The sequence below is a fragment of the Dermochelys coriacea genome, chromosome 11 (genome assembly GCF_009764565.3).
Source record: "Dermochelys coriacea isolate rDerCor1 chromosome 11, rDerCor1.pri.v4, whole genome shotgun sequence".
Classification (NCBI taxonomy): domain Eukaryota; kingdom Metazoa; phylum Chordata; order Testudines; family Dermochelyidae; genus Dermochelys; species Dermochelys coriacea.
The window spans coordinates 59,692,610-59,712,916 of record NC_050078.2 but is presented as its reverse complement, the minus strand read 5'-3'; the positions used below and the strand labels follow the sequence as shown (position 1 = coordinate 59,712,916).

At 41.6% G+C, this 20,307-nt stretch overlaps 1 protein-coding gene and 1 long non-coding RNA gene across 5 annotated transcripts in view; one reads left to right on the top strand and one right to left on the bottom strand.

The window, feature by feature from the left end:
* Positions 1 to 2,803, bottom strand: part of SPATS2L (spermatogenesis associated serine rich 2 like) — a 136,874-nt gene extending 134,071 nt beyond the window's left edge. For 2 of the 4 annotated variants that reach the window (XM_038421036.2, XM_038421040.2), the window contains exon 1: positions 2,648 to 2,775. Coding sequence is in view for 1 of the 4 variants with exons in the window: in XM_043505548.1 (XP_043361483.1) it covers positions 2,648 to 2,742 (95 nt within the window). In the remaining 3 variants the exon portion in view is untranslated. Of the gene's footprint in view, positions 1 to 2,647 lie in introns of all 4 variants that reach the window. The other 2 variants (XM_043505548.1, XM_043505549.1) reach the window with 2 other exon arrangements.
* Positions 2,804 to 4,754: 1,951 nt separating this feature from the next.
* Positions 4,755 to 20,092, top strand: LOC122458172. The gene is made up of 3 exons (XR_006278074.1): positions 4,755 to 5,057; positions 5,219 to 5,261; positions 12,423 to 20,092. It is a non-coding gene; the product is annotated as an uncharacterized LOC122458172 (long non-coding RNA).
* Positions 20,093 to 20,307: the final 215 nt, after the last annotated feature.

Here is a 20,307-nt window from a genome sequence, read left to right as displayed (position 1 = left end):
TGGATGTGATGTTTCCTAAAGTTCAGAGTGAGTGTTTGGATCTAGTATTTTGCTTCAACCCCTTTTAGAGATAGGGACCAGGTAAGAAGTTTGGATCCAGACTGAAACTTCTCTCAAAATTCAGTGTTTGAATATGTGGCAGTTTGGTTGGGGTCATCTCTCGGCTCATTGAGTAAAACAATAACCCTTAGGCATGTGCTTCTTTTAAGGGCCCCATGGATTTCAGAGGGCATTTCAGAGGGATAAGGACTCAAGACCTGCCCCCACAAATAAGATTAACCATAATAGACTGTGAATTGTAATCCTTTCCCTCACCCTTTATATGTCTCATAGACCTTAAGGACAGATGGGACCATCATGACCATCTAGTTTGATCTCCTGCACACTGCAGGCCACAGAACCTCACCCACCCACTACTATAATTGATCCGTAACCTCTGGCTGAGTTACTGAAGTCCTCAAATTATGATTTAAAGACTTCAAGTTACAGAGAATCCACCACTTACACTAGTTTGAACCTGCAAGTGACCCATATCCCATTCTGCAGAGGAAAGTGAAAAACCCCAGGGTCCCTGGCAATCTGACCTGGGGGAAAACTCCCTCCTGACCCCCGAACATGGCAACCAGTTAAACCCCGAACATGTGGGCAAGACCCATCAGCCGGACACCTGGGAAAGAATTTCCTGTAGTAACGCAGAGTCTTCCCCATTTAGTGTCCCATTACTGGTTGTTGGAGATATTTGTTGCTAGCAGTCGCAGCTCAGCTACATGCCATTGTCACTTGACCTCTTAGAGAGTAAACTCCTCAGGGCAGAGACCATGTCTCCATACATATTTGTACAGTGTTTAGCACAATAGGGCCCTCATTCTGATTAGTATCTCTGGGTCTCTTATTAAAACAGATACTGGCATTTCTCAGGGACTTGATCCTACAATACGCCAGGAAGCACTGAGCACCTTACAGGATGCAGCCTTTTCCAGGTATTGTAAAAATCCTTCACACATGAATGATTGTTGTCCCTGTTAATGTGACTAGTCCCACATTCCCTTTAATCAGACAACTCACCTGAGAAGTCAGAGGGGCATAGGCACAGATATCTGCCCACACAGAGCTCACTGCAAAAGTGAGACCTTTGTTAGGGGTATTAACTACCATTCCATGTGTTTATGTTCCATGCCTGGTGCACACTTTAATCTGATAAGATTGATATTTGATATGGTGCGTTCTTGTCTATTTTTTGTTTAGGAGCCCTCGTGATCACTCTGGGTTGCCTTCCCTTGATAACCACCTTTGCTGAATATTTCATGGATGCTTCAATTATTCTGAGATAAGAGCCCGTCACAAAAAAGGAGAATAGCACTTTATAACATAACTGGTAATTTGGGGGAAGAACTTCCCAAGAAAGATTGTTAGGTTTTTTGAAGTTGAATAACACTTCTACACATTTTCAAGATCAAAACATTTATCACCCAAACAAACCTAGGGAAGTGTGACCTGAAATGAGGGTGCTGTGTTTTCTGTGAGATCTCAGACCACAAAAAGAAAAGAAATCCAGTAGCACAAGCAATCAACAGCTCAGGGGTGGGGGGAAGGAAGAAAAACAGTCTTTCACTGTTAATGTGCAGCTCCTCCACAAAGGAAGTATGATAAAGAATAAAAGACTATTGCCAGCTGTAATTGTATATCAGAGGATCTCAAAATAAACCCAATTATTTCAATTTTTCATACACTAGAAGAAAGACACTGAATGTAAACCACCTCGTTGCTTCGTTCTCGGTAGAGGTGAAATCATTCCTCAAATCCCCGAATTTGTGTGGAAACAGCAACTCCAGAACATTAGCGCTCACCCCTGCCTGGTAATCACAGTGTAATCTTTCACAGCTCACCCACACTGTAATGCAACATTTCATGAAAAATTTAGGGCTCGCTCAGCATATTTTGCTGCCCTGGTAGATGTGGACACACAGTTGCAGGCTGGAAATGATCTGGCTTTGTAATTTTTTTTTTTTTTTGGTCTGCGGCTGCTGCTGCTTTGTGACCAGGGCTGTTCCTGGACAGAGCTGTACAGGGCCATGCAACTTCAGGGCTCTAGCCACTGGGGGTGCAGGCAGGGGGAGTGAGCGACGCGGGCTGTGACAAACGCATCCCCCCTGCTCGTGTTTGCAGAGCTCCGGAGCAGGCGAACGCTGGGTTTGGCGGGGGAATATCGGGCCCCGCCGGCACCACGGGCTCAGCCGCGGCTGCCTCGCCAGCAGGAGGGGCCCGATCCTGCCTTCCTGGGGCGCCCGCGGGGGGCAGCTCGGGGCGGGCCAGGAGGATCAGATCGGGCCCCACCGCTGTCGATGTTGCCCACCTGGCGGCTATCAGAGGCACCTCTCGAAAGGGGTGAAAGAAGCTGCAACTCGGCTCGTGGCATTAGGACAACGCGGGGGGTTGTCCGCTTTGAACCCAGACCGATCCTCCCGCAGGAAACTCCAGGGACTGCAAGAGGGCAAGTCCATCACCCCCTCCCCCCCGGCAGCCTGCAAATGGCACACGCCATGCCCCGAAAGCCCCCAGCCCCCAACAGAGGCGCCCCCACCCCGCGCTGCTAGGCGCGGCAGAGCGCGGGGAGAGGGGGGCGGCGGCGCCCCGCCGGGTCCCTTACCGCTCAGCCAACGGTCTGCTCCCCGCGGGGCCCGGGCAGCGCAAGGCGGCTTCCCGCTGGTGCCCGGCTCCGCTCTCCCCCCACCAGCGGCTCATCCGCGCCTGGCCCAGCCCCCGCCTGGATTCCCGCTCCCGCCGCGCGCGCTCTTCCCCTCCTCCCTCCCGGCGGCGGCGGCAAACCCCTCCCCGCCGGCCCGCTGCTGCCCCCTGCTTCCCGCGCCCACGGCGGGGGCCGGGGGTGCCTTCCCCGCAGGCGGGCTGGTGACGCTCCCTGGCGCGGGGCTGGCCGAGGTGGGAGCTGAGCCGGGGCACCCGAGAGCCAATGTGAAAAATGCGGGTGGGATTAATAGTTGGGTACAAGACAAAGCCTCTCCAAATCCGCAAAAAGAAAAGGAGGACTTGGGGCACCTTAGAGACTAACACATTTATTGGAGCATAAGCTTTCGTGAGCTACAGCTCACTTCATCGGATGCATTTGGTGGAAAAAATGCCCGATGCAGTGAGCTGTAGCTCACGAAAGCTTATGCTCCAATAAATGTGTTAGTCTCTAAGGTGCCCCAAGTCCTCCTTTTCTTTTTGCGGATTTGGAGAGGCGGACAAAGGAAGCCTCCCAGGAGCAGGACCCAGCCACAGTCTCTTCTCTGCTGCACCTTCCCTTGGCCACCTACGCCTGCTTCGGGGGGAGGCTGGCTCGGGGCCCCAGGCCTGCCTCCCAGCTGACTTTAAACTGTCCATGATTTTTAAGCTCTGGGGATTTTTTGGCTGGGCGGCTGTGGGAGAGCTGCCTGGGTGGCTAAAGGGAAGCAAGAGAGGGCAGGAGGTCAGTAGTTAAGCCTGCTAATTGCGCCAAGGATCAGACCAGTGACAGCCATTTCAGTTCGCAACAGGGAATGAGGATCTTTCCCAAGGCCCCTCGTAAATTAAAGACATTTAGAAATAATAGGGAAACAAGTTAGGTTTGCCAGGGATGGCTCCCATATGGCAACTCCTGGTTCAGCACGCTTGTATTAGCCTAGCACAGGCCATGATTTTGTGAGTTGCCTTAATCATGGGTTTCAGAGGAGCAGCCGTGTTAGTCTGTATTCGCAAAAAGAAAAGGAGGACTTGTGGCACCTTAGCGACTAACAAATTTATTTGAGCATAAGCTTTCGTGAGCTACAGCTCACTTCATCGGATGCATCATGGGGGAAATAATGATTATTTTGGATATGAAACAAGCCCAGGTGGCTAGATTGCTTAATTTTCCAGTATTTTCATGATTTATGTATGCCCTTGTAACCATGGACACACAAATTCCTGAAAGGGTAAGGATAACACTGTAACCCTAATCATAAAGGGCTAGATCAGGGTTCGGCAAACTACGGCCCACAGGCCAGAGCTGTTTTAAGGCGGCCTGCAAGCTCCTGCTGGGGCACCGGGCAGGGGCCCCACCTGCACTCCAGCTGGGATGCCAGGTTGGGGGCTGCACCACGCAGCACAGCCTGGCTCTGGCGCTCCAGCTGGGGCACCAGGTCGGGGGCCAGACCATGCAGCTCCCAGAAGCTGCAGTGTGGCCCCACTACAAGGGTCAGGGGCCGCTCCATGCGTAGGAGCTGGAGAAGGGACGTGCCACTGCTTCTGGCAGCCACTTGAGGTAAGTGCTGCTCAGACCCTGCACCCCTGAACCTCTCCCCATGCCCCAACCCCCTGTCCCACCCCTAATCCCCTCCCCCCTCTCTAAACCCCTCGATCACAGCACAGAGCACTCTCCTGCACCCCAAACCTCTCATCCCCATTCCCACCCCAGAGTCCACACCCCCAACTAGAGCCCTCACCCCCTCCTGCATCCCACCCCATTTGTGAGCATTCATGGCCCGCCATACAATTTCTATTCCCCAATGTGGCCCTCAGGCCAAAAAGTTTGCCCACCCCTTGGCTAGATTGTGGTATTTTGAGGTTGAAGAGTGCCTTACTCTCAATTTTTTTAGTGAATCCCCCTGAAGAATAAAGTACTATACTTATAGTGAATAACGGTGTCACAATGTGGCCCAAAGTTCTTTAAGGTTAAGGCTCTTTTTTATACTATGAACTGCAAAAAACTGTTTTCATGTCTCAAGTGTGATGTAGCTACTTAATTGCCAAAAACATTTTGTTTTGAGACATATTAGACCAAATGAAACCCTTCCATTGCATGGCGCAGGGGGCAGAAAAGCACAGTAAATAGGTGAAGTGAGTCTGGGAATTCTACATGCGTAGTAGTTTCCCTCCAAGCCAAATAGTCTCCTTACTTAGTTTGTTGTTACTTATTTTCATACATTTGCATTGCAGCAGTGCCTACGAGCACCAGTAGTTTTGGGTCCCATCCCGTAAGGGCTGTACAAACAGACAGATAGACACGTCTGCCAGCATCCATGGATTCTGCTCCCAGATAGGTAGGTAGGATGTGCAGAGGAGCTACAGCATCTCAGACACTATAGCTCAGGATGAATGAGGATGTTATGATCTGAACTGCCTAGGAATATGGAGTTTCAGCACTGTGCACAGATGGGCAAATGTTCCACTGAGATCATGTTGTATCTGTTGTTCTCCTCAGGGTCCACGCCAGAACCTGTGTCCCTTTTGAGCTGCTACTAAAGGTAATCAACAATTTTTAAAATGTTTTTCTGATGAAGAATAATTATTTTTTCTAAAACAAATATTTTGTGAAAAAAAAATCATTTTAAAAAATAAATCTCCTGATTTTTTGACAACAAATGAAAACCAAAATGTTTTCAGAGTTTCGTTTTGTGTTCTGCCCGCACCATTTTGCAGTAAAGGGATGAAGGGGAAAAGGAAGGGAGAGGCAAGGGGAAAGCCAATTCGGGAAACTGAAACATTTTCATTTTGGGTTTCAACAAATGAAAAAAAAACCCACCAGGTTTTCATGGGGAAAAAATCAGAACATTTTAAAAATATTGTGAACATTTTTGAACAAATAAAAATTAAAAAATATTTCCCCAAACACATTTACCACTTTTCAACCAGCTCTAGTTGCTACCAGTTGCAACCCTTCTCCTCCCTCTTAAGCATATACATCATTTTCTTCTATTAGTATTTTTTATATTAGTATTTCTCCTTCAAATCACAGGAAAAAATTATTTGGCCTATCATTATTTGATTCAGTTTACATCATGGACACTTAAAAATAATAATTTCAAAATATGGAATAAAGATTGAAAAATACTCTGGCCTATTCAAGAGTGTTGCAATGAGCAAAATGGGATAAATTACACAAGTCACAGTTACTACATGAATCTTCTTGCGAATATTCTTGGCAAACTCTCAGAAAGAAATGCAAACATTTACAGCAAGTTTTCCAGGGATAAATATTTTAAAATACTTTCTAAAAAATTGAGTCAGGAATTCTTAGTCCAAATTTTTGTAAAGACAGGGTTAAAGATGTAATGAGTAAATATCTATTAAATTAAAACATCAGAATGTTATAGATATAAGTTAACCAACACTTGATTTACCCACTCAGAGCCAGAAAACTTCCCACACCTTCATAAACAGTTTGGTGTATAGTACCTATCATAGTGTCTATTCCACAATGAATCAAAACTCCTAATCAGTCTCATCTGCCTTGTACAATATCTACTGATTGGAAGAGTCCACATATTTGAAAAATTATGGCATGAAATTAGGTATTTGGTTATTTTATGTTGCATGATGGGCACAGATAATGGGTTAGAATTACTTTGCTTTTAGAACCTTAACTATGAATTTTCTGATCTTCATTCACATTGGTTTCTTTCATTAGTGTTCTACTAATGCTGTTTTAGTTTAACTGACATTATTTACATCCTGAACTATACCTTTATGGCGATTTTTGTCTGGGAATTCTGGAAATAATTTGAAATACAAAAGAATAGTTCATTATGCTTATAAAACAAGGATTATGCTCACCTGCTGGCAGAGGAGAATACATGTAAATCTTGAGTTTGGTACTGGCTTTGTGGGACCCACTGAGTAATATGTGAGATGAAAGGCTCCAAAGGCTTTACAAATTATATTTGGATGTGGGAGAGTGAAGAGAAAGAGATGTGGGAAAGTGAAACGGGAACCTGCTGTTTAGTTCATGCATAAACTATCCGTTCAGCCAAAGGTCACTCTTTTTCCCATTAATTTAAAGGATCACATATGAAGTGCAATTTAAAAATAAAAATATAGTCAGTCCTGTTTTAGGTTTGTCGTAGTCATGCAGGAGTGAAATAAAGGCTGAGCTGGGACTTAATTCTAAACCTCTATTTAGATTTTCCTCCAACTTTCTAACAGAAAAAGATATTTGAAGATTTTTTATGCATAATTTTAATTGTACAGTCATTTTTTGCTGAAAGTTACAGACAAATCCATTTGGCCACTTTTGATGCACTTCCAAGAAAAAAAGTTTTACGCCTTCTTTGGCAATTTGAGAGCTCAAAGAATGAGGTTTTGCACTTCTGGAAAATTTTGCTAACTTTTTATGGCTTTTTATAGCTCAGAACTGTTTAGTCTAGATACTACACATTTTATTTTCATCTGTTGGTCTTGGTGAGGACTGGAGTCTTTGGACAGTTTTAATGGTGATCTGTTTAGTTATTAAATACAACTGATACCAACATTAAAGACTCTGAAGAGTTGAAAAGGTACAAATGGAACGGATGCTTTGGGAAGCCTGTAGGTGTACTTAAAAGTTGATGTGAAAAAATTGCCATGTACAGCAACTGGCAGAATAGGAAAATAGAAAGAACAATAAATATTCTGTATGGAGCACCAGCAATGGCTGTTTCAAACCATTCTTCGGGAAACCAGGAACCATTCATTCAAGGACTGGTCCAAATATCTGCCAATTGAGATCTTTGGTTTTTACTTTTATTTTTTAAAAAATTACCAACATCTAGGGACTCATCACTAAACTATGTATCACAGACTACACAAATTTGTTGACAGTCTCTTGTGTTTTTTAGAAGCACCCTATTAACCTTTTTATTTGTAGCAAATTTAGAAATCAATATTGACTGGTTCTTTGCCCAGGCTGCATATAGAGACTTCCGTAAAAGGAAGATAGTTACTTTGGGTCCAGTTCTCATCTTCTGTACTTGTGTGGAAGTATAAACTTTATGCAGACCCATGTAGGGATAGTTCTGTTTCCTCCACAGAAATCTGTCATTTATAAAGCTATGTGATAAGCAGCAATACTTACAAACTCTCTGTTGAAAGATAGAATTAGGAAAAGAGTGGAAAAGATAGTCCAGTGGTTAGGGTACTAGCCTAGGACTCTAGAGGCCTGCATTAAGTCCTTGCTTCACTGCAGACTTCCTGAGTGACTTCGGACAAGTTAGTCTCTGTGTGCCTTGGTGCCCTTCTGTAAAATGGGGATAATAGCATTGCCTTACCTCACAGGGTGTTATACATATTGTGAGATGCTCAGATATTACAATAATGGAGAACTACAGTTGCTTTAGAGTCTGTCTACTTAAGGTACCAATATATCCCTCAAGTCGTGTGGATTCTGAGCTATAATGGAGCACATAGGAAGCCCAGGTAAAGCAGGAAAAGTACTTCCCTCTGGGCTGCCTCTTCTGTGTTGTGTCTTTTGAGAGACAGCTTCTGAATCCATTAGTAGCTAGAAGTGCAGGAAAATGCAAATGTAATGGTCTGTAAAATGTTCCATACAGATAAAAGATCATTCAGGACCATATTCTCCAGCTCTTGCACAGCTATACAAAGTGAGGATAGAAAGGATACAGGGAGTGTCACTTGGGTAGGGAGCAGCCAAAAGCCAGCTGCTTGCACTCTTTTAGAAAGAAGGTGTGGGAAGTGTTAACACTGCCAGCAATGCTACCTGGCCAAAAACAGGTCTGGGAGTGGGTGAGATTATGATTGTGTCTGGCAGTCCCAGGCAACTGGTGCTACGGTAATTTAAAGCTATTCTTCCAAAATGGAGATAAAACCTCCACCATCCTTCATTGGCAGGATTTAATCTGTGAGCTTTAGCCCCAAAAGAGCAGAGCTCTATGATGTGAGGCTGAAGGAGTATTTCCATTAGCTGGTTGCAGTAGTAGGTTCTTATCTACAATTTGGACTAGACACTACATAGGGACACCAATCTACTTAGCCACTACTTGCAGGCAAGCTTTCCCCAGCACCTCAGAAGCATTTTTCCTTTTCTGCACCACAGGCAAAACACATCTGATCACTGCGAAGGTACATTTCCATGCTCTAAGGGGGGCTCACCCGTTAATGACTTTTGTGGTACAAGATTGGGGCAATAACCACAACAGAACCTCCATCTTCATAATAAACCACTCTTTTCTGGTGTTAGTAAGTAAGGCTCTGTGAGACTCAGTTGTTTGGCCACAGAGGGACTTGCATGCACTTCTCCCCCATTTTGTTTTGCTTGGATTTGTGCACCTCTTGCATCTTACTCTGAGTGTTGTGGTCAAATGAAGATCTGAACAAATTCATCCAAAACTTCTGGCTTTTAAATCATTTCACCTTTAAACTATGCCACTCACCAAAACTATTTCTGACCAACATTATCCCACAACCCAGGGAGGCTTTGCTATTTGCAAGCTTTTGAGTGAACCTGACCTGAGTTTCAGGGTTGGTTATGAGAGTTTTCTGCACCTCTGTTAAAATCTCTAATTTATTCATCACTACATTCTTGGGTATTTTTTTCAAGTCTTGTTCTTCTTTCCCCTCTAAAGTGAATTTAGTGTTGGTGCCCAAATAGCTCCCTTGATCTGATTTTTTGGTTTCAGTCCATCTTCCAATGGAAGTTCAAATACAGATTTAGATCCAAACTTTGTGGTTTGGGCTGATCTCTTATGGAAACTATATAAAAAGTTCCTTATGTATCCATTGAGCAGATACCAGAAAGGAAGCAAAAATACTTCCACACACTGTTTTGTCCATGTGCCTTATACCTGTTCTGGGAGGAATGCTTTAGCAACAAAGTGGTGCTTTCAGTCTTTCCCATGTCATTTTTTCTGAAACTGCTACAAAGCTGGCATTTACAAAAGTGGTTTCTGTGTTTACATTGGCTGGCAATCAGGTGAGAGATGGCAATTTAGTTTACAGTGAACTGCAATGGAGTCAAACTAGGGATCTTGAAGGAAGACACCATATCAATACTAATCACCTGAGCCATCCAGTCTCCCTGAATATTGATTCTGATCACTGAGTGTCTATTTTCATCTTGAGTTTGTGCATATGTGAGTTTAACTTTCATTAACTTTAGTAAGAGTTAAACGTATGCAGCAGGGGACGTCTGAATCAGGGACTGCACTCGAGAGCTATGTTCGCATCCAGACTCTAACCTGATCTTCTTTACAGGGAAAAGATCATGAGTGTAAAATAATCCTGGCCAATAAATATGAGGAGCAAATGAGAATAGCAAAGCTATGCATGGTTTTGGAGTTTGCTTTGAAAAATCTAGAAATTAACATGAAACTTATCTGAAAAGCAATATAAATATTTCAAGACAGAGGTGACACATTTGCTAGGAATCTGGGTCCTGGAATCTGGCAGCTGAGGTTATGCTGTTGGATATAGTGGATGGTTATGCTTTTGATAGAGGGCTTGAAAAGAGGTTGGTTGACAGGCAGAAAAAGCTGTTATCAAGCGGTAAACAGTGGATACAATGACCAGCGTTTCATTGTCATTACAAGATGGGCAAGGAGTAAAGAAATGGCAAAGATTAGATAATACAAATAACTAGAAAAAACAGAAAAGGACCAAAAGCAAGGACAAAAGAGATGCTGCTAAACTAAAGTTTGGTCAATAAATGACTATTACAGAAAATAAGGAAGTGATGTGGTTCAGATTAGTCAGGGCCCAGTCCTGCTAGGTACTGAACAAAACTTCATTTTGTTTGTATCTATTTAGGGATACCCATGGTCCCCTACACTATAGTAGCTGAGCGCCTCAGAAATATACATACATTTATTCTCACAACACCCTTATGAGGTAGAGAAACATTACTATACTGTATTAGCAACTTGCTCCAGGTCGCATGGGAAGTCTGTGGCACAGCCAGGGGATGGATTGTGGATCTCATCAGACCCATCCTCACAGCAACTAGTAAGGGAGTGATGCCGGAGTTAAGCCTTACCTACACCCACATTTGCATTGGTTTAAATAAATGGTTTTAAACCTCCACCTCTTCCTCCTGGAGAGGAATACACGAATGCCATTTTTTGAGGATAATTGTACTTAAGGGTCTGATTTTGCCCTTAATAGCACAACATGCAAATAGAGGATCAAGTAAAACTTAGGGCAAGCAGTGCTGGAGAGAAAAGTTTATACAAATCCAGCAAGCATCCTATGTGCCACTGCCAACAGACAAGTGCAAGGATATGTAGGCTGCTGCTGCCCACAGAGATGGTGTCTAATGAGTGGCAGGCATGGCAAAGTGAAAGAAGTTGTGGTCATCATGGTAAAGTGTAGCGCAGTATGTGATGTACAGCTGTGTATATACCTAGTATATTAGTAAGTATGAACCCCACAGCACGAACAGTAGAAGGCTGCTTAGGCATCAGAATTACATTGTCTGGCTCATCCTGTCACTTTAGATTCAGTACGATGTGTTTGGAGAGTAAAGAACCGAGAGAGGTAAATTTAAAGAAGAATTATGTGATTTGAGTGATAGATGGTGGAATCAGGATCAATTACAGCGGAGCACCCCTTGCAGACCAACATGTTTGGGGGCTCACATCCTATGAAATTATCCCCCTAACACACCACACGTACAGAAGCTGTACGTGTGAACAATGGCCATAACATGCTTACGCAGAGACATGACTATGTAGAGGTAGAGGAGCATTTGGGCCATGTAGGTTTTGGGGGAATGAGTAGCTGAGGGTGGAGGGGTACTGCATGGGGGACACTGTGAGGAATCAGGAAGGCCAGGGTCTAGGGACTGAGAGGAGAGGGGACACAGGAGGAGAAGAAAGCAGCATGTAGCAGGAAGTTGTGGACTGGAAGAATCCCCCAACAGGGATGCATGAAGCCACTGAGGGAGAAAGTTAGCTGATGGATCAGGAGCAGACACAAGGGCAAGGGCAGGTCCTGGAGGAAGCTGTGTAAGGCAGGAGAATTTTCTGGAAGATAGGAAGTGGGAAATCCTTGTCTCCTGGTCTCAGCTCTAGGTAGTTTCAGACCCTTGACCAGGCTGTGAGGACTTTGGCTCCATGAGGCAGCAACAGAGAACTCAGCATGATATGCCACACTCCTGGTATGGTAAGGAGGAGCTGACCAGCATTGGCCGAAATCTGCCACCTGTGGAGTCTTCCTGGCATATTTTCTGGGACTTCCTCTGTAGATACCAGCCCACTGCATCATAGATGTGTTGCTCAGTCACCATAGCTTGAAACCTCTGTGGCATATGTGACTGGCTTGCTACAGCGAGCTTCGAATAGCATGTCCTTTTGTCATTCAGGAACCTCCAGGATTCTTATGTCCTCCAAAATGTGGAATGTCTGAAAGCACTGAGAAACCTTCAGTAGTAAACATGGCATCCTTCAGGCTACAAAGTCTACAATTTTTAAACATATAGGTATGTAAATTTCACCTATGATTGTGTGTGCACTCTTTTCACTCTGCTTAACTCAGCTGTGTCGACGGAGCTCCTGGGAACAGAAGTGTTCCTCTGAGAATATAATGAAGCTGAATTATGCAAAATATCATATCATCAGATTCCACGGCACTTTTCTCTGAGGATGCACTGACTTTTAAAGTACTGAGACAACAATGTACTATTTGATGTCTGCTTTCAGGTCCTTCACCCTCTGCAAGCCCAGACACAGACCAGCAGGAACCTGGGATTCCGAACTGTCTGGAGCAATTCAAAGAGGAAGTGCTTCCATGATGAACTTATGGTGGACATCCAGGACAAGGCCAACAACCAGTACAATACCAAAGGGAAAAGAGTTCATGGCAAGTGGAAAGGCACAGACAGGCTACAGCGCACGTCGGAGTGAATTGCAGGAAAACCCTGGCATCATGAACTTTTCCATGGCAGGCCCACTTGTGGCGTCCATAAATCAGGCTCTGTGGTTCACAAGGGCCTGTGTAATAATGGAGTAGTACATTTTGTGGTTCATGTACTCATGTGCTCTTTGAGCGGGGCAAACTGTGTGCCCGTGATTGCCATCAGTGGCCCCAGTGAAGTTTGGAAACCCCATTCTCTCAAAACCAGCTATTCTGAACACCAAAAATACAGCATAGATTTCAAGATGATACTTCTCGGTAACAATAAAGCAATACACTCTGAAAAGCAGCCAACTGTAGTAAAAAAAACCTTGTCCAGTTCAACATTAATGATTAAATCTAGAAATAAAAAAAACCAAAAAGAACTTCTTTAGCATGCAATCTAATAAAATAAATTATCAATTTTACTATCGATTTGCAGTAGACAAAACATGATTCACTTAATGTTGTAACATGCTGGGGAGGAGAACTAAGTATTTTATTATTAAACATGGTAAACTCACTAACATGCATTGTGACACCATTGAACTTACAAATAGTTTTAGGTTAGGGATCATTTACTGGTCATGCCAGTAAACAAATATTGCTCAAGTCATTTAGGAAATGTTGTTCCCTGTGACAACATCCACCAGCAAATTACACAGGCCTGCTATTTATTACCACTTACGTGATATTATGTTCTGCACAGTTTAGCCTGTCTCCACACTAATCCTTAAGGTGTGTTGTTCTTTAAACATCTATTTTGAGTTTATATTCAAGTTGGCTGTAGTGCTACACAGCTGACAGCATGGCAGTGGGGAGTGGCTGATCGTTACCAACTTGTGCCTGTAACGTATTGTACTGTACTACTGCGACTCACATATGCCAACTTGAACTGACTAAAAAAATGTATTGTCACTTCAGTTTCTTTATTGTCAAAATGTGGAATGGAGGGGCCATAATGAACCTTCTTTCTGACTGTTGCGTGTCAACAAAATCTTCAAACAAAAGAAGGAAAATCTGTTGTGGACAAGTAAAATGCTATGTATAGTTGCTAAATATTGGTGGAAAGTGGTCTTCCCTCTTCTGCCCCTGCACCCATCTACAGTTTATTTTCACTATCATGCAATAGTGCAAATAAACTTTTATTTTTTTAAACAGAAAAATCTCTAGAGGCGAAGCCTGGGGAAGCTTGGCTCTGGATCTAAACTTGGCAGCTCAAACAACATCTACTCTTTTTGTTTGTTTTTAAGAATTTGCTTCTAATGGAGCTCTTGAAATGAGGGTCAAAGTTCAGAGAGAGAGGCTGGAGGACTTTATTAGTATTCTCAAGACCCTGTCTTGAAGTTTAAATTTTAAATGGGAAGTGTGACATTTCCAGAACTCTTTGTGGGTTCAGTTGTACTTGAATCTGAATCAAGAATCCTCTGTGTTCATCTTGCCTATCAGAATTAAAAGCCACAGCATGCATGCTGTACACTTTGTATATCACCCTCCAGTTTGTAAACTTCATGAAGTACACATTCTGCAGCTATGCTGCTGTGTATTTGTGTTTCTGCAAGCAACAGTCTGAATTATCAGATTTTCAGTCCTAGAATACTGAATTGTAATGAAATGGGCTTGGCAACTAGTTGTGAATTTTAAGCAAACTGTGTAAAATAATCAGCTGCATCTTAAGAAAGAAGCTCAAAATCAGATATTTTTAAGTTCTGTTAAGATTTCTTATCTAGCCCTGTTAGGGAGTACACTCTAGATTCAAAATAAAAATCAAATTCTAGGTTGGTCATTCAAGGTCAAGTAAAACTTAATGCTAGGGTTTATTCGAAGAATACCACCAATTAGCTACAATCACCTTATCAAAATGTTGTGATTAACGGAATAGAAGCTGCACTCTGGGCAAGGAAGATCAATGCTGACAATTTCCGAGGAAAGAAAAGGAGTACTTGTGGCACCTTAGAGACTAACAAATTTATTAGAGCATAAGCTTTCATGAGCTACAGCTCACTTCATCTGGAGCATTTGGTGGAAAAAACAGAGGGGAGGTTATCATACACACTGTAAGGAGAGTGTGAGAGCTTAATATAAGCCATTTCCGAGGGTGTGGGTTTAGTAAGATATCATTTGTCACACTCAGCAGTGCTGTTTCAGAATTATGCCGAGATCAAAACCCTGATTGGAATCTATCAAATCAATAATTGCAGTTAGCCAAGTGCTGAGCAGTTGTGACGACAAAGCTTGCTGTGGGTACTGTGCTATGAAATGAATATCTGAAGCTGCTGCCAGTGTGTGACAAGCCCTGGGACAAGATAGTAGCAGCAAGTAAGTGCAAACAACAATAGCACTGGAATAATATAAAAAGTTTAGGAAGTGAAATTAACAGGCCATTGATAGATATTTATTCTGATAAGAGACATTCAAGTAAACATTTAGGTCTACTGCTTGTGATTTAAACTCTCAAAACATATGCAGGGTAGTTTAGATATCTGCTCATCTAATCTCATTATAGAAGCTCAGTCCAGCTCCCATTGAATTCAAAGGAGCCTTGTCCTCACTGAGATATTCACAATTCTCCCATTGTTGGTCTAGCATAGACCTAACAGAAGCCTGGGTCTTTATATTACTATTTGCTGCTGGTAATGCTGAAGGGCTGCAGCCAGGAATCAGTGTGTTAGACACTGTACAAACACATGTTAAATAGAAACTCCCTGCCCCCAAAAGTTAACATTATCCCAAGTCTACACTAGTGACTTTATCATTGCTTGCCCCCATGGAGCTACACTGGTGTTTAAACCAACTGGGGACAACAGCTTGGATTCTCAGTGGGGAAGCAGCCTGGAAGCTGCCATTTGTGTCAATGGAAGTAGGTTCTAACCACCTAAAAAGAACTGTATCCTTCCTAGCATCAAGCCTTGTTCTCCTTATTCAGGCAAGTTGTCCCATTGAAGTCTTCAGTGTTATTGAAATCCTGTTGTTCATCTCGTTGTCTCCTTCATCTTTCCTACATGCTTTTAACCTTTTATCTTCATTCTGCGGGATTTTTTGGCTCTTCTGTACCTTTATTATCATCTAAATATAGTAGCACTTCAGACTGTCTCTCTCACTGCTGTAACTTTGGCTGTCATTAATTGATTTTGCATGCAGTTATACCTAGCTTGCATTCTAATCAACTTTGGCAGATTATGCTTTTAATTAGTTCTTTAATATTTCTCCACTCTCATTTGCAGTGACGGTGATGCATTGTAAGAATCCTTCACATGTGTCATTGTGGTTGCATCTTGAAAGAAAAAAAGTCTTCCAAATGGTTTGGGTATGAAAAATATACCCAATTTATCATAAATCATGTTTTTATCCTCTTCAGCTGGACTAGTGGATATGTTTATGTGTTTTTTCCCCCGATTGGAATAATACATCACAAGTTACTTTTCCATCAGGGGCAGGGATTTGATAAGCCCCCTACTAGATCCACTCTCAACAGTATTCTGCACAAATTGTAAATCCCTGGATCTATCAGATCTCTATCAAACAGTGCTGTAGGTTTGGTTCTCCACTGATTTGTCCCGGTATAGTTATTTAAACCTTAAAATGAGTGTTATCAGGGTGAGGAAATTGATAGATCAAACTACTTGTCTTCCATCATCCCATTGTTTTCAGGATTTCACCCACTGAATATAAAGAGCTCTGAATAGTGCTAAGGTATTATGGGTCAAATCTTGAGGTGCTTACTCGCTTGTTACTCAGTGTTTATTCAGGCAAACTCCCACTGACGCGGAGGACTGAATAAAAACAGAGTAAGGACCTCAGAATTTGGCCCATTCTTAATAATGATTTGAAGTATCTATTACCTTTAATACTCTCTGATAGCCTGTGCTCTTATCTACTTAAATATCATTCTAATTAACATAATGTTTTGTGTTAAAAATGGGCAATTTCTTGTCTGCCAACCTGTGTATCTGACAGATTATTTGTAAAAACCTCCTTATAGAAACACCTGGTTCATTAAACTTTCACTGGTAGCTATATTCTCTGTCAGTTCTTTATTGTTTGGATTTAACAATAATTAGAATGATCACTGCTGCAGACATTACCACCATGAAAAGCACATATCCTGAGGATATCAATTATACCTAAAATTATGCCTCATTTTTGTTAAGATATTATTGAGATGTGTTTTCACATCACATCAGACATATGGTACTGCCATTAAATACACTGGCAAATAGTTCTGAGCCATGGGGAAATGTATTCATGGTAATAAGGCCAATATTAATTCACATATAGAATTCTGAATCTTTTTAATTTTTACCCATAGTAGGGTATTTGAGCACAGTATATATGTTTGAGTTCAGGGCTTGTGAGGTCAGCAGGGTTTCTTTTTTGAAGTTACCTAAAATAGTTTTTCATGAGGAAGACATAGAATGTGAAATTCCAGCCCCATTGATATCAATGGCCAAAATAACTTTGTCCCTGCTTGGTGGAGATGTCTTGGATCAAGTGCTTAATGTTACAGGATCAGCCCTGCAAAGGGCTGGACATTTTGACCCTGATCCAGCAAAGCATTTCAGTATGTTTTTAACGTTAAGCGTGTGATAATTGCCTTGATGGTTCTGGACCAGAGTGCTCAGCACCTTGAAGGATCAAGTCCTTAAGCCAGAACCTTTTGGAACAGTGAGGAAAAAATTACAGCTGGGACTGGAACTAGGCAGGAATAATTTTTGTAGTGTCGTATTTGTTGTGAGGTGGCTACAGTTTGAGTATGCACAAGCCTAAACTGTGCTATGTTTTTGCTGTTTACGAACCATCTCTGTTCAAAGCCATATTCTGTATGGATATTGGGCCAAATCCTGGAGATCTTACTCATTCTATTTAGCCAAAGTTCTCATGAACTTTAGGGAATGTCTATACTGCAGTTGGGAGGTGTGATTGCAGCACATGTAGACATACCCAAGTTAGTTTTGGCCCAGCTAAATTCTAGTCCCCCAGCCTGTCCAGGACCATGAATACATACTTGAGCAGCTGCAGCCTGTGGTGTCTTGACTTCACTGCTACTGTTACTTGAGATAGCTTTTCTCTAGCTAGATCTAAGCTTAATAAGGCATGTCTACACATGCTGCAATCATACCTCCTGAGTAAGAACTGCAGGATTTGGCCCACTGTACATTAAACAGATGAGGATAATTTATTGTGTCTGTGTCCACTCTTGTAAAAAAGGAAATAACCTAACTCCTAGGGTGAAATCTTGGCCCCACTGAAACCAATGGTGAAACTCCCATTGACTTCAAGTGGGCAGGATTTCACTTCTAGAGTCCAAAGCTTCATGACTATTCAGAAGTTCTGATCATTTTGAGTCACTGCCTTTTGCATACTTTCTTGGGACACAGGTTAAAGGACATACAGAAGTGTGAGGACCAGAGCTTCCTACTGAATCATTCTGGCTGTTGATAAAGAATAAATAATAGGGAAAGGAAGTCAACTCTTCAAGCTAATGCTAATCTCTGTGTGCATCTAGTATTCAAATAAAAAGAGTTATAATTGCATGGTAGTCCAGGTTCTAAGAAGGGAAACTAACATATCATGTTTGGCTGTTCCTTAGGAGCCCAGGAACCTAATAACTTAATATGTGTTTAAAGTACTTTTCTAATATGATTCCCCCATTTTTCTAACCATAAAGTGCAACCTCAATATAGTAGGAATGGTTTTGGACCCATTTAGAAATGTATTAATTAAAAAAAGAGTTCCTCTAAAGAGAGAATTTACTGGAAACAAACAACATATCTTTAAAAATCAAAGTTATTTAAATCAATGAAGAGTTGCTTTCAGCAGCTTGTCCTTATCCCCAGGTTTAAATGAAAGCAACCCACATCAGTTTAATGTTCTTTCCAGTTACAAAATCTCAGCCCTGGAAGTCTTTTCCTCTGCTGTACCACGAACTGCCAGAAATAAAAGACATTTCCCATTTGCTGTCTGAAAACTGCAAACGAGAAATCATGTGTCACTCAGCTCTCATGTCTGAAGCATAGGCACAGTGAGCAAAATATTTTAATGCTGCCTTCATTTCAGACCTATGTATTCAGTACTGCCAATGCCAAAGGCCCACCAAAACCACAAAATTAAAAAAAAACCCAAAACTCATAATTTTTAAGCCAATCTTGTTTCTTTTTAATTTGCCTTCTCATTTGTGAGTCTTTAAGGTACATTTGGGTCACGTTTTCAAGCTTTTCTCTGCAACCATCAGAAATAGAAAGTTGATTTTTTTTTAATCGATCAAAACTGAGTTTCTCATCTAGTTTAGGTGCTGGAACTTTAAGGAAAATGCCAAATATTGCAAGGATCCCAATAAAATTGTAAGAATGGACAATAGTATTAACTTCCATTCAAAAAACCCAATTGTGTTAAAACCACTTTGCGACCACATTGCAAAGTCAAGCTCTCAAAAGTTAGGAAAAACGAAATTATAATGCAAACTTAATAAAAGTGTTGCTACTACTCCACCTGTAACAATTGCAAGAATCAGATTTAATTGACTACAGAGATATGGCAATCTACACAGAATACTAATCAGAATAGTCCTGCTAATACTTTGTCATTAAGAATAACCTTAGTACTTAATAAGAAAAGAGAGATGTGTTAGTTGTGTTCATCAACATCGCTCCAGTTCATTTTTTATCAGTATTTCTATTACAACCCCCTAATTCAAATGGCTTCATAATTCAAGTTTTATACAAAACTTTCACAAAATCCTATACTCTATTTTACATGTAAATAAAAAGAAAGAACACAAATTAATCAGTGGCATAAAACTAAGGCAATGGAAAAGGGAGATATTGCACTGTAATATCAAGATGCAAAGGTTAGCCTTCGAAGTGACAGCGTTGCCAGCATAACTCTTCTCCCAGATGTTGTCATCCTGTTTCCTGTTCTACTTGTATCACTTAGACTTTAAACATTTTGGGGTAGAATATCTGTCTATATCTTTTCTGTAATGTGACTTGCACATCTATGGCATGAGATGAATAGTTTTGGTTTGAGTAATTTTGAAATCAACTGACTTGCTTCATTTTCTGGTAGCAGCTTCTCAAGGAAAACAATCCCTTGGCTAAATTCCCAAACATCATCAAGTCAATGGAAGCTGATTGCTTTTGATCATTCATTTTTGATCATTCACACAATTATGTAAGGGGGTGGGGGCACATTTTGTAAATCCAAATATGTATTTTATTATTAGAGCTGGTCAAACTTCTCCAAATTTTTGATTTTTCAATGAAGTTTTTCATCAAAATTTTGAGATATGATTGGAAAAACAGGATGATTTTTGTACAAATATGCTATGAAGGAGTCATCTTGTTTTTTAACCAGCTATGGGACCGATCAAAGTTTTCTGAATTTTGAAATTTCAATGAAAAATTTTCTCAAAATGTTGACAATAAAAGGGAAAATTTTTGCAAACATTTATGTGAAATGTGTTCTCATTTTTTTTATCAGCTCTAATAATATAATTTTTTCTTCTAGCAGCAAATGTTATCTCTGTAAAATATAATGTATATATAATGGGACAAATTCACCTTCTGTAGCTCTGTAGCAATAAACAACAGTTTTAACTGTGCATGTCTTCTCATGATGATTATGACGGCTGGAAAACAACTTTATGAGTATGGAGTTTTGAGAAACAGAACAGTTACTAAGTATTTTCACACA